The sequence below is a fragment of the Colobus angolensis genome, unplaced genomic scaffold, assembly GCF_000951035.1.
Source record: "Colobus angolensis palliatus isolate OR3802 unplaced genomic scaffold, Cang.pa_1.0 Scaffold57, whole genome shotgun sequence".
Lineage (NCBI taxonomy): Eukaryota > Metazoa > Chordata > Mammalia > Primates > Cercopithecidae > Colobus > Colobus angolensis.
Window position 1 is genome coordinate 3805087 of NW_012119265.1, and position 12124 is coordinate 3817210.

Genomic DNA, 12124 nt, shown 5'->3' on the forward strand with positions numbered 1-12124 from the left:
TCAGGCTTTTTTAAAACCTTTTAGAATAGGATAGATGTTTTCAAATGCTTCATAGATCTCAGAGCGTTCTTTGGCACCTATAAAGAAATCCAGGTTTACATAATTTTTAATATAAAAAAGACCAAAATTTAAACACTAAAATTTCATTGTATTGTCTCCAATTACTTTGAATATGACATCTCTTTAGCTGTACCTGAGAAATGGCATTTATTTCAGGTAAATAATTTGGCAACTACAGTCATATTTCCACAAGACACAAACCTTAGAGCAGAGTTTTCTAGAACTTCTCTGTGGGTGTCATCTTTGCTCACACAGTGCTCAATATGAAATGTGGAATGTTATCTCTACATGTGCCATGAATATGGCCTCAGGGTAATTTCATCAGCACCTGCGGGCACTTAGCTACCAGCAAAAGGGACTTCCTTTGATCCACCTCCTCTATAGTTAACATCTTGATTCCGTAATATTGACTAACAGATTGAGACAAATGAGCTTTAAATTTGTTTTACATTTTAAATTTAAAAGTTTTAAATTTTAAATTTAAAAGAGTTTTAACCTTTAAGTTTAAAAGAGTTTTAACTTTTAAGTTTAAAAGAGTTTTAAATTTTAGTGCATGGGAAGGGATTATTAGAGGGGAAAATTGTACTACTGTCACTTGTAAAGTCTTAGGTTTCAAGAAATTGTAAATCATAACTGCTCTAGGAATTACAGGGATAAAAACATGAATCAGAGAGTTTCCACTCTTGAGAAATATTAGTCAGTCCCTACTCATCTCTCACCACCACCAAGCAAACACCACCACTACCTCCACCTTCCAAATTATGCAGGCATGTTGTGCTAAGGGTCATGGACTGATACTACTTATGTTTATACGGAGCTTCAGCTAATCAGGACACTAATCAGCTAATCTGATCTTTTGTGGTCTGGAGGCAAGGAAGGAAGAAAGGAGGATAATGAAAGGACTAACAACTGTTAGCATGAAAACAAAGGGAAAATAGCTTTAGTTGATAAAGACTCTTAAGAACTATAAAGTACATTGCTGATAGGAACATAAAACGGATCAGCTACTATGGAAAATAGTTCAGTGATTCTTTAAGTTAAATAATTACTACATGACCCAACAATTTCATGCCTTGGTAAATACTCCCCAAATTGAAAACACGTACTCAAAAAAACAGGTACTTTCATTGCAGCACTATTCACAATTGCCAAAAGGTGGAAACAGCTTAAATGTCAATGGATGGATAACAATTTATAGTGTAGGTGGGGCGTGGTGGCTCACATCTGTAATCCCATATCTTTGGGAGGCCTAGGCAGGTGGATCACTTGAGGTCAGGACTTCAAGACCAGCCTGACCAAGATGGCGAAACCCTGTCTCTACTAAAAATACAAAAGAAAATTAGGCGTGGTGGCAGGCGTCTGTAATCCTAGCTGTTTGGGAGGCTGAGGCAGGAGAATTGCTTGAACTTGGGAGGCAGGGGTTGTAGTGAGCAGAGTTCTCGCCATTACACTCCAGCCTGGGTGACAAAGCGAGACTCTGTCTCAAAATGAAACAAAAATGTATAGTGTATATATACAGTAGAATATTATTCAGCCATAAAAAGAAATGAAGTACACATGCTACAACATATAGCATGTTTCTTAGGCTCATCTAAGTGAAAAGCCAGACACAAAAAGACACATAAGATTCTATGTATAAGAAATATCCAGGGAGAGGGGAACCGTTTAATGATATCAGGTTTTATTTTGGAGCAATGGAAATGTTTTAGAACTAGGTAGAGGTGGTCATATATTCACAACACACAACCAGCTACTAAATACCACTGAACTGTTTACTTTAAAATGGTTAAATTTGTTGTGTACATTCACCTTAAAGATTAAATAATCAGGGGTGAAGTCCTTATAAGCTTAATTTTTTTAGAAGTAAGGGCAGGCATGGTGGCTTACACCTGTAATCCCAGCACTTTGGGAGGCCAAGGTGGGAGAATCCCTTGAGCCCAGGAGTTTGAGACCAGCCCGGGTAACATAGGGAGACCCTGTCTCTATAAAAATAAAAAAGGAAAAAAATAAAAAGAGAAAAAATAAAGAGAAGAAAAGGTAAGTTATTTATTTATTGCCAAAAAGTTTACTATCTGTAGGTCTTCACCTTCAAAGATTTTGGGTGGGGAGGAGAGTGAGTTACTGACACACATAAAAGCAACTGGACATTTGGGGTAGAAAAAGTCACAAGTTTCAGCAGATTTTTAGTTCCAGCACTAAAATTTTGGTTTCTACAAAACCAGTCTCTTTAGAAACTAAACAGTGAGTTGGTGAAGAAGCAAGAACCTCTGCCTCTGGTTTGATGGACTTCTTAGGCTCCTAGCTACATTCATCTTGAACAACCTTGTTAGCAGACAGTGAAGCATAATAGGTACCACAAACACACACATGCCCCTCTCCCAAAATCCCCAAAACCAAGGTTCTTCTTTTCACATTTAATTGAGGAACAGTGTCCAGGTCCAGTATTTTGGGATAGCCATGAACTTCACTTTTTTTCCATAACATTTTTATACTAAAAAATCATAACTAGGAGGTGGTATAGCTCAGGGGTAGAGCATCGGACTGCAGACCAAAAATCATAACTAAGAGTATTGCATTCAAGCACAAGGAGTATACCATCTGGAGGCCCCTGGGGAGCACCCTTTCCCAAGAGGGAATGGACATTTGAGGGATCATTATATCATAGAGAAACGATTTTAGACATAAGAGGACTTTAGGGAAATTAGTACAATTTCTTCATTTCATAGAGGCATAAGAAACAGATGTTACCTGAATCATACAGCAGCAGCTGTGGGAAAAGAGCTCGTGTATCCAGTGTTCCTTCCTTTACACCAAAAGTCAACAAATCAACATTGCCAGTACTTGTAACCAGGTGTTACAATGAGGGAATTTGGTCAATTTAGTCAAATATTTCCTCACTAAAATATTGTCATCAAAAGTTTAAGGGAACCTAAATTGCCTCCATAGTCCTATTAATAATCAATCAATAATCGAAACCCCCAATTTGTAGTACCAGGCTCCAATTAGATGACCCTTTCCTTTTTTTTTAAAAAAAAAAAAAAAGAGTCTCACTGGGTCACCCCGGCTGGAGTGCTGTGGTGCCATCTCAGCTCACTGCAACCGCTGCCTCCTGGGTTTGGGTTCAAGTGATTCTCATGCCTCAGCCTCCCAAGTAGGTTGGATTACAGGCACGCACCACCATGCCTGGCTAATTCTTTGTATTTTTAGTAGAGACAGGGTCTCGCTATGTTGCCCAGGTTGGTCTCAAACTCTTGGATTCAAGTGATCTGCCTACCTTGGCCTCCCAAAGTGCTGGGATATGACCCTTGCTTTTTAAGCAAAACTTACCATTCCTTTTCTTTGGGCTGTAATGACTGGGGAATAAATACCATTCCTAATCTTGGTGAGTAAGGTGAAAATTGTGTGGCCTGGTGCACTAGAGAAAGGACTGGCTTTGAAATCAAACAATATGGGCTTAAGTGCCAGCTCTACCACTAACTAGCTTTAAAATAACAGGAAAATAAATTACTTAACTACTTTCAGTTTTCTTGTAAAATAAGGACAATAAACCTTCTTATAGAGTTGTGATAAAGAGTGTGTGAACTAAGGTTTGTAGAAAGTCGGGGCATTTTATAAAATCTAAGCCATTTTATTGCCCTAGAGGAATATACTTCTGGATTAGGGACTGGCATGGCTAGTCCAAGTACATATGGCTTATCATTTCATTCTGATAAGCCAGCAACATGTAGTTTTTTTTATATCTGTCTCCTTCAGAAGGGCTGGATTCCTGCCAGATGGGGAGTATGTTAGATTCACCTTTGTCTTCAGCCCCCAGCACATTACAAGTACTTGGTAGGCACCCAAAATTTATTAAATAGCTGTAATTTGTCGATAAGGTTTGTAAGTTCATCCCTACCCCTTAGTCAGCTCCAAATGTCAACCTCCAATACTATGTGGATTTTCCAGTTCTGTTCTTACATCAAGTCATAACTGCACATCTTATTTTCCCAAGTGATGCCACATCCGTGTGTATATAAGTCAAAGCCTTACAAGTTTGTAAAAATAGCATTGCACTGCTCAAGTTATTCATTTTATGACATATACCAACTTGCTATTAGTTGGGGGTTACTGTTAACAATTGGCAGGGACATCCTGTCGTGTCTCTGGCCCACTCACTAATAAGTTTTGGCATTTTTCTGCTGCCCTCTGATCTACTCATTTCCGAGAAGCACGGATGTTGAGCTGATTGAGGGTGACCCTCAGCAACAATGACCCAACTTCTTAGTTCTTTATGCTAGAGGGAAATAAGTAAATAAGCATTTTCCTGAAGCCTCTTTGTCTTCATATTCCTATCATCAGGGCAAGGCATCACAGCAAAATTCCAGTCTTTGTCAATGATAGAGAAAAAACCAGGAGAGTGGGTTTTCACTAAGATAATAGCTCAACAGTGCCAGGCACTGGTTTTCTGCTTCCTTACAACGCTTAGGAGATAGATTCTATGGTCACCTGCATTTTGCATGTATGGAAACCAAGTTGGAGAACTTAAACTCACCAAGGCCATACAGTCAATAAACGGCAGATCATGATTAAAACTGGACAACTCTCCAGTCCATCCTTTTAGCCACCACACCTGCTGACCCTCACTGCTAAGAGAATCTTAATCATTCTTTCAGCTGACAAGGAGAATTAAGAAGTTGCCCAAGAGACCACACAGGTGTTATTGTAGACTTGTAAATTGCTGTGGGTCAAGGTGAGCCCAGTGGGCTCTGGAGCCAGGCTGCTTATATGCCTGTTGCCCTGTGGCACACACAGCTGCTTGACACTGTTAAGTGTACTAAGCCTTTCCATTTTACAGGTGAGGAAAATGAGGTGTAAAGTACAACTCACAGTTAACTAGACCCCACGTGAAAGTCCTTATGTAGCAGTGTCTGTCATATGAGTGCCCAATATGTTAGCTCTGATGATTATGCCTGATCTTAGAAGTGGAAGTTGACATATTTGCTGTTTGTTGTACATTATTCCAGCAGAACCTAGCTATGCTATTAATTTTACTGTGGTTTGAGAAAAAAACATGGGTCCTAAATGTCACGCCAGCCACAGAAAACAAACACAGATCCAGGAGAACAGTGTAAGCTGGGCCCAGATCCTGTTGCTTTCTGTTCAGGACCATGACAGTAGGACAGCAGGGCCTCTTTGTTTTCAGCTTACTTGACGATAATCAGGACATTCAGAAGTAACCTTGAACATGGTGGCTGTAGCTTTGGCAACTCAGGGGAGTAAGACCATTTTATATGGATAAATTATTTTCAAAGACCTGCAAATGGCATGATACAAGGGTTTCAAATTGCCACCCATCTGTACTATGGGCATTGGCATTCTACAGTTCCTACCTATGCAGGAGCTGGAATTCATTATTTTCTACTGTCAGACTCAAAGTTCATTTGTAATTGCAACACATTACCATTTTCTAGGCAGGTTATTTACCATTACTGAGATACTGCTTTCAGAACATCTCTGTAGAGTACCCAGTTGTGCCATGCTGCACTAGGCCACACATGAGCCTCCTCAAGCTTCAGTTTAGGGAGAAGTCTGAAAGGAGACCACTTTGGTCCCTTTCCTGAGGTGTTTCCCCCTGAGATTAGGCCCTTAAGGTGTTAAGATTTTTTTTTTTTTTTGGAGACAAACTCTTGCTCTGTCACCCAGGCTGGAGTGCAGTGGCACAATCTCAGCTCACTGCAACCTCCACCTCCCAGGTTCAAGCGATTCTCCTGCCTCAGCCTCCTGAGTAGCTGGAATTACAGGCATGCGCCACAATGCCTGGCTAATTTTTGTATTTTTATTAGAGACAGAGTCTCGCCATGTTGGCCAGGCTGGTCTCGAACTCAGCCTCCCAAAGTGCTGGGATTACAGGCGTGAGCATGGCGCCTAGCCAGGCCCTTAAGTTTTTAATCCATTTGCAGGTGAAAAGAGTCTAGAGACACAGGATTAAGGAATAAGGAACATTTGTCTCTAAGGTTGAGGCAAAAATCACCTAAACCGTGTAGCTTTGGCAAAATAGTTTAAGATGGTATAGCATAAACAGGTAAAACGCCAACAGATAATTATTTATCATTTCAGTAGTAAGTCATGAATTAACTTTTACTTCACAATATAAGCAGAATTTGGATTTCAGTTAATATATTTAATCCCCTCCTCCAGAAGAGTCATGATCCATATCTTGCAAGAATGAAGAAATTTAAATTTTCCTATTCTGCATACTTAGAAATTTTAAGGGCAGTGTACTGTATAGTCTTTAGTATTTAGTGACAATCCTTTACTTCTGTGATTTGAAACTTCTGGCAAATGTGTCCATGAAAGCTTTTTAAAAGAGATTTGGGGTAAGTGGGAAATCTGATGTGAATTAAGAGCATTTAAAGAAATCTATAATAGGAACTTTGCCTTTGCTTGGCAATTTTCACTTTTAATAAGATTTATTTGTAATGATACATGGCATTTATGAAAGTTTCCTTCCAAAGGACTTGAAAGTGTGTTTCCTTAAGTGGGGTATGTAATTGCCTCTGATATCTATACTATTCAATTTTGTTGGCAGGCTTTTCTCACTTCCTCTAGGACATATAGAGGTAAACTTTATGTCAGTCACTAGAGGGTCTTAATTACTCCAGACTCTAAGTTAGTGGCATCTGCAGAATTGTAGTTTTGCTGCATTCAAAAGGCTCTTGGATTCCAAACAAGCTTTCCCCACTTTGTTTTTAATTTTTAATTAATTAATTTTTTTTTTTTTTTTTTTTGAGACAGAGTCTCGCTCTGTCGCCCAGGCTGGAGTGCAGTGGCCGGGTCTCAGCTCACTGCAAGCTCCGCCTCCCGGGTTCACGCCATTCTCCTGCCTCAGCCTCCCAAGTAGCTGGGACTACAGGCATGCGCCACAATGCCTAGCTAATTTTTGTATTTTTAGTAGAGATGGGGTTTCACGATGTTGGCCAGGCTGGTCGCGAACTCAGCCTCCCAAAGTGCTGGGATTACAGGCTTGAGCCACCGTGCCCGGCTTTTTACTGCATTTAACATTTCTATCATATTTGCCTTGGATTATTTCTGTAGTTCTTTTTTTTTTTTTTTTTTTTTTTTTTTGAGATGAAGTCTCGCTCTATCACCCAGGCTGGAGTGCAGTGGTGCGATCTTGGCTCACTGCAGCCTCTGCCTCCTGGGTTCAAGTGATTCTCCTGCCGCAGCCTCCCAAGTAGCTGGGGTCACAGGTGCCTGCTACCATGCCCAGCTAATTTTTGTATTTTTAGTAGAGATGGGGTTTCACGATGTTGGCCAGGCTGGTCGTGAATTTCTGGCCTCATGTGATCTGCTTGCCTCAACTTCCCAAAGTGCTGGGATTACAGGCATGAGCCACTGTACCCAGCAACTTTCCCCTCTTTGAAGACACATTAATTGTTTCTCAGAGAAAAGCAAACTACAAAACTCAGAGTTACACTTAAAATAGACATGTCATTCTGCTGGATGCTGAGTTATGACTTAATCAATTTTTCTGAATTCAGGTAATATAAAAGTCTCAATTTTTTTAGATGAGGCAAGATTTTATAAAATTCTAATTTGGAGGAATATATATTTAAGAGAAGCTAAGAAATATAAAAATTAAAGTAATGAGGGGAAATTGGCCCTATTAGACATACCATGAGTATTAAAGCTACAATCAGATCAAGGCAATAGGATTATAATGGGATAATCCCAGAGCAAAGGCAGAGCCGAAGAACAACTGCATATGTAAAATAAAGGTCAAAAGGAGTCATCCAAAATTAATGAGAAGAATATGTAGTGTTAAGTTGGTTGGCTAGCTATTTGGGACTGGGGCATGGAGATCAGTTTGGCTCAGGCCACATAAACTTGACATTCATTATGGTAGAGGAGAGTAAAATGTATAAAAAGACAAAACTAGACAAACTAACAACTTTCTATAGGCTGGGTGCAGTGGCTCATACCTGTAGTCCCAGCACTTTGGGAGGCCAAGGCAGGCAGATCACTTGGGGCCAAGAGTTCGAGACCAGCTTGGCCAACGTGGCAAAATCCCATCTCTACTAAAAATACAAAACATTAGCCAGGCATGGTGACACAGGCCTGTAGTCTCAGCTACTTGGGAGGCTAAGGCAGGAGAATCGCTTGAACCCAGGAGGTGGAGGTTGCAGTGAGTCAAGATCACGCCACTGTAGTCCAGCCTAGGCAACAGAGTGAGGCTCTGTCTCAAAAACGAAAACATATATATTGGTTGCTATATATATATAGCAACCTTCTGTAAAATGACATAGAAAGGAGTCTCAACCATTCCCTCAAGTAGTTTTTAAAAGTGCTGTTTATGGAAAAATTATTAAAAATAAGCCAACTGGAAAAGTAACAGATATAGCAAAGAGTAATTTATCTTTAATAGTATTATAGTAGACTCATAAATCCTGAGAAAATGAATACAAACTAAGTAGACCAAAGGATAAGTTATGTACCTATTACTTACAAGAGCCAAAATGCTATTTATTGGATATGTTGAAAAGTGGTCGATTTCTGTCTCTGATTACCAGTAGGGTTAAAGCAGTGAGATAATCTTGACGTATACAGTTAAAGTTTTCTTTGGTACCATTTTGTTTGGAATGCTGCTGAGCATTTGGTAAAAGATATTTAGATACATTGCATGTAAGACCATGTGATACAGAACTATGTCGTATATCCCTTTAAACAATTGGGTGATTTGTTCTAAGAACAAAATGGACATAGCCTTAAACGAAAGTCCCATTTCTGAGTGTCCACACTAATAACATAATTGTCTACAGGTAAAAACAGCCAAACGTCTGCCCTTCATAAGTAGCACACAAAGAAGGAACATTTACCTAGCTAACAATGGGACAGTACATTTGATTCAACAACATGTTAGAATGGGTTCAGGAAAGGTAGGTCTGCTGGCTAAAGCCATCCTGCTGCTTGATTTTGTTAGCCTGTGAGCTACGAATGGTTTATTATCTTTTTCAGCAGTTGGGGAAAAAATGTTGCATGATACACATAAATTATGTGATATGAAATTCACAATTCAGAGCCCATTCCTTTTTATAATGTAACAATTCAGAGCTGCTTTCACACTACAATGGCAGTGCTCAGTAATTGTGACAGACCCTGTGGCCCACAAAGCCTAAAATATTTAGTATTTGGCCCATTCCAGAAAAGAGTTTGTTGACCCCTGTGTTAGGACCTTCTGTGGCCATTAAAAGCCTTTATAAAGAGTTTGTAACAGTAAGCTTAAAAAAATTATCACGGATAATGTTTTTTTAAACTCAGGATGTAAAGATGAAATACTTATAAAATGACATAAAAACATGAAAAAATTATTGTTTTCGGTATTGGGACCTATGTTATTCCTTTCTTATTTTTCATTCCAGGTATTCTGTATTAACAAGAATTACTTTACCATGGTGAACAAAGGTATTTAAAAGAATAAGCAAAGCACATACATAGCGATTACATTTTATGAGTCAGAAAATAATCTTGGTACTTACCTGTCAACACGACTTTTCCAGATACAAAGATAAGCAACACAATTCGTGGTTTTACCATTCTATAAATAAGACCAGGAAACAGTTCAGGCTCGTAACTGTTAAGATGTAAAAGGAAAATGTTAAAAATAGCACGATTCAGCTCCTTTCCCGTAACATGTAAGGCCCAGTATATTAAAGTGCATATTAAAGCAGTTGTAAATAAGTTAACTATTTTATCAAAAACCTTTTAACTATCTTGATGAAGAGTCCTGAGTGTCCTAGGTAATATCTTATGGAAGTTAGGAACATAATTAATTTTTGGTCATAACACTTTTTCAAGTGCAAGCCATCCTGGATGGTTACTAAAAATCAAGGTAACTTAGGGCATCTGATTTAGTGTATTTAAGATCTTGTTGGTTAAACATCCTCTATCTTTTCAAAAAAGTCTGTTAATAAGAATGCATAATCATGTTTATCTGGATTTCCAAATTCTCCAGTCATAAACACATTTTGTATGCTTTTATAAACTGCTGAAGTTAACATTTTCAGCAGATAGAACCTAAAAATATTTCTAGGCTACTGCTATTTGTATTTGAAGAGGTGCTATATAAATAAAGAAAATCCAGTTATCCCAACTTTTAAAAATTCAGGATTTGTTGCCATAAATAGTAACTCATATTTACTAGTATGAATGTAAGCTGGCTTCTCCGTGAAGCAAAGGATGATAGCACTTAAGAGCTGCTTCTCCACACTCCAGCCTGGAGAGGAGGGCAGATTCCTAGAAAGGCTCGAGGAACCTACCAAAAATAAGTCAGGAGGTGAGAGGAGGTGAATAAAACTATTCTCAAAGTAGTGGCCAATGAACAAGAAATATAAGAACAAAAGACATCCAATAAATGGAACACTAGCATCTTTGCACTTAAAGAGTGAATCCAGACTGCATGGAAAAGCTCTATTCAGTTCAGCAATGAACAAACCCCAGAACAAGAGCAGATGTGGAATCTCTTACTGGCTCCAGAAAGGCCATCTTGAAGTGAGGCTTGCCCATCTCAAGTATAGGAGGTCACTGTGGGTGGAACTGTCTTCCTGGAACATCACTCTGTCTTACTGCAGGGAGCCTGTCAAGACTTTCTCCCACTAACCACTTCCCGACACTGGGGAGACCGTGATACTAGAGGGAGCCCCGAAAATCCAGGACTATGAGATCCAGGTCAAGAAAATGAAGGCTGCAGACACCAAAGGAAGATTTCCATTTGATCTTCCAGCTGAATTTTAAGACTTAGAAAAAACAAAAACTTTGCTACGTAAATGATATTGAACTATGTTTGGCTTTTAGAACCATGGTTTTAAGATTACTAGTATAATGCGCTCCCAATTAGGAATATACTTCATTTTATTTATTCTCTGCCTCATTCCAAAAGAAGGCTGAGACAAAGAAAGAGAGTGGTTTTGGTTAGGGATGGAGAACATTTCACAAAGATTCAGAATATTGAACACCTGCCAATTTCTTGGCCAACCCAACTTTGACCCATCCTTCAAGTCTCACTTCAAATGTTACTTCCCCAAGAAAGTCTTCCTTGATCTCTACCCACCCCCAATTACGTTAAAGACCCTGCTTTATAGTCTCATAGTCCCCAAAGGGCCTTACTTTCACAGTCATCATGTTTCATTACTGTCATTGACTTGTCCATCTTTTCTTTTAGACAGTGATCTCTATGTGGGCAAGGGACTCTAGCTATATTGCTTGCCATTATCACCCTAGCATCTGCTACTTGGTAGTCACCTACATCTTATTCATCATTGACTTGTCCATCTTTTCTTTTCTTTTAGACAGTGATCTCTGTGTGGGCAAGAGACTATAGCTATATTGCTTGCACATTATCATGCTAGCATCTGCTACATGGTAGTCACCTAGATCTTATTCATATAGCAAGTATTTATCATCAGGATACTTTTGAAATGAAAATTAAAGAGGGGGCTTGGTGCGGTGCTCATGCCTGTAATCCTAGCACTTTGGGAAGTCAAGGTGGGTGGATTGCCTGAGGTCAGGAGTTCGAGACCAGCTGGCCAACATGATAAAACCTCGTCTCTACTAAAAATACAAAAATTAGCCGGGTGTGGTGGTGGGCACCTATAATACCAGCTACTCAGGAGGCTGAGGCAGGAGAATCACTTGAACCCCAGGGGGGTGGAGGTTGCAGTGTGCTGAAATCATGCCACTTCACTCCAGCCTGGGCAAAAGAGCGAAACTCCATCTCAAAAAAAAAGGAAAAATTCTCATTGACAACTGTGGAAATGATTATGACATAGAAAGACTGCCAGAGAAAGTGCCTGGTAACAAAAGGAGATACTTGTATTATTAAATATTGACATACAAATTTGCAGAACCTGTGGAACTGAATGATCTTAGGGGTTTAACACATGGCAAATTTGGCCTGATAATTATAACTGATTATGTGCCATGGTTCCCCACAGAGCTACAGACAATTAGAGAGAGGCCTCATGTTAAAAATTCAAACCTGCTAAGAGGTTTTTTTTTTTTTTTTTTTTTTGAGACGGAGTCTCGCTCT

At 39.3% G+C, this 12124-nt stretch overlaps 1 protein-coding gene across 1 annotated transcript in view; it reads right to left on the minus strand.

The window, feature by feature from the left end:
- The window catches only part of TBPL2 (TATA box binding protein like 2), a 25614-nt gene continuing 13490 nt past the window's right edge, over positions 1 to 12124 (minus strand). Inside the window, exons 6-7 of the mRNA XM_011961859.1 lie at positions 9576 to 9670; positions 1 to 77 (exon numbers count right to left, since the gene is read on the minus strand). Coding sequence (XP_011817249.1) covers positions 1 to 77; positions 9576 to 9670 — 172 coding nt within the window. The remainder of the gene's footprint in view (positions 78 to 9575; positions 9671 to 12124) is intronic.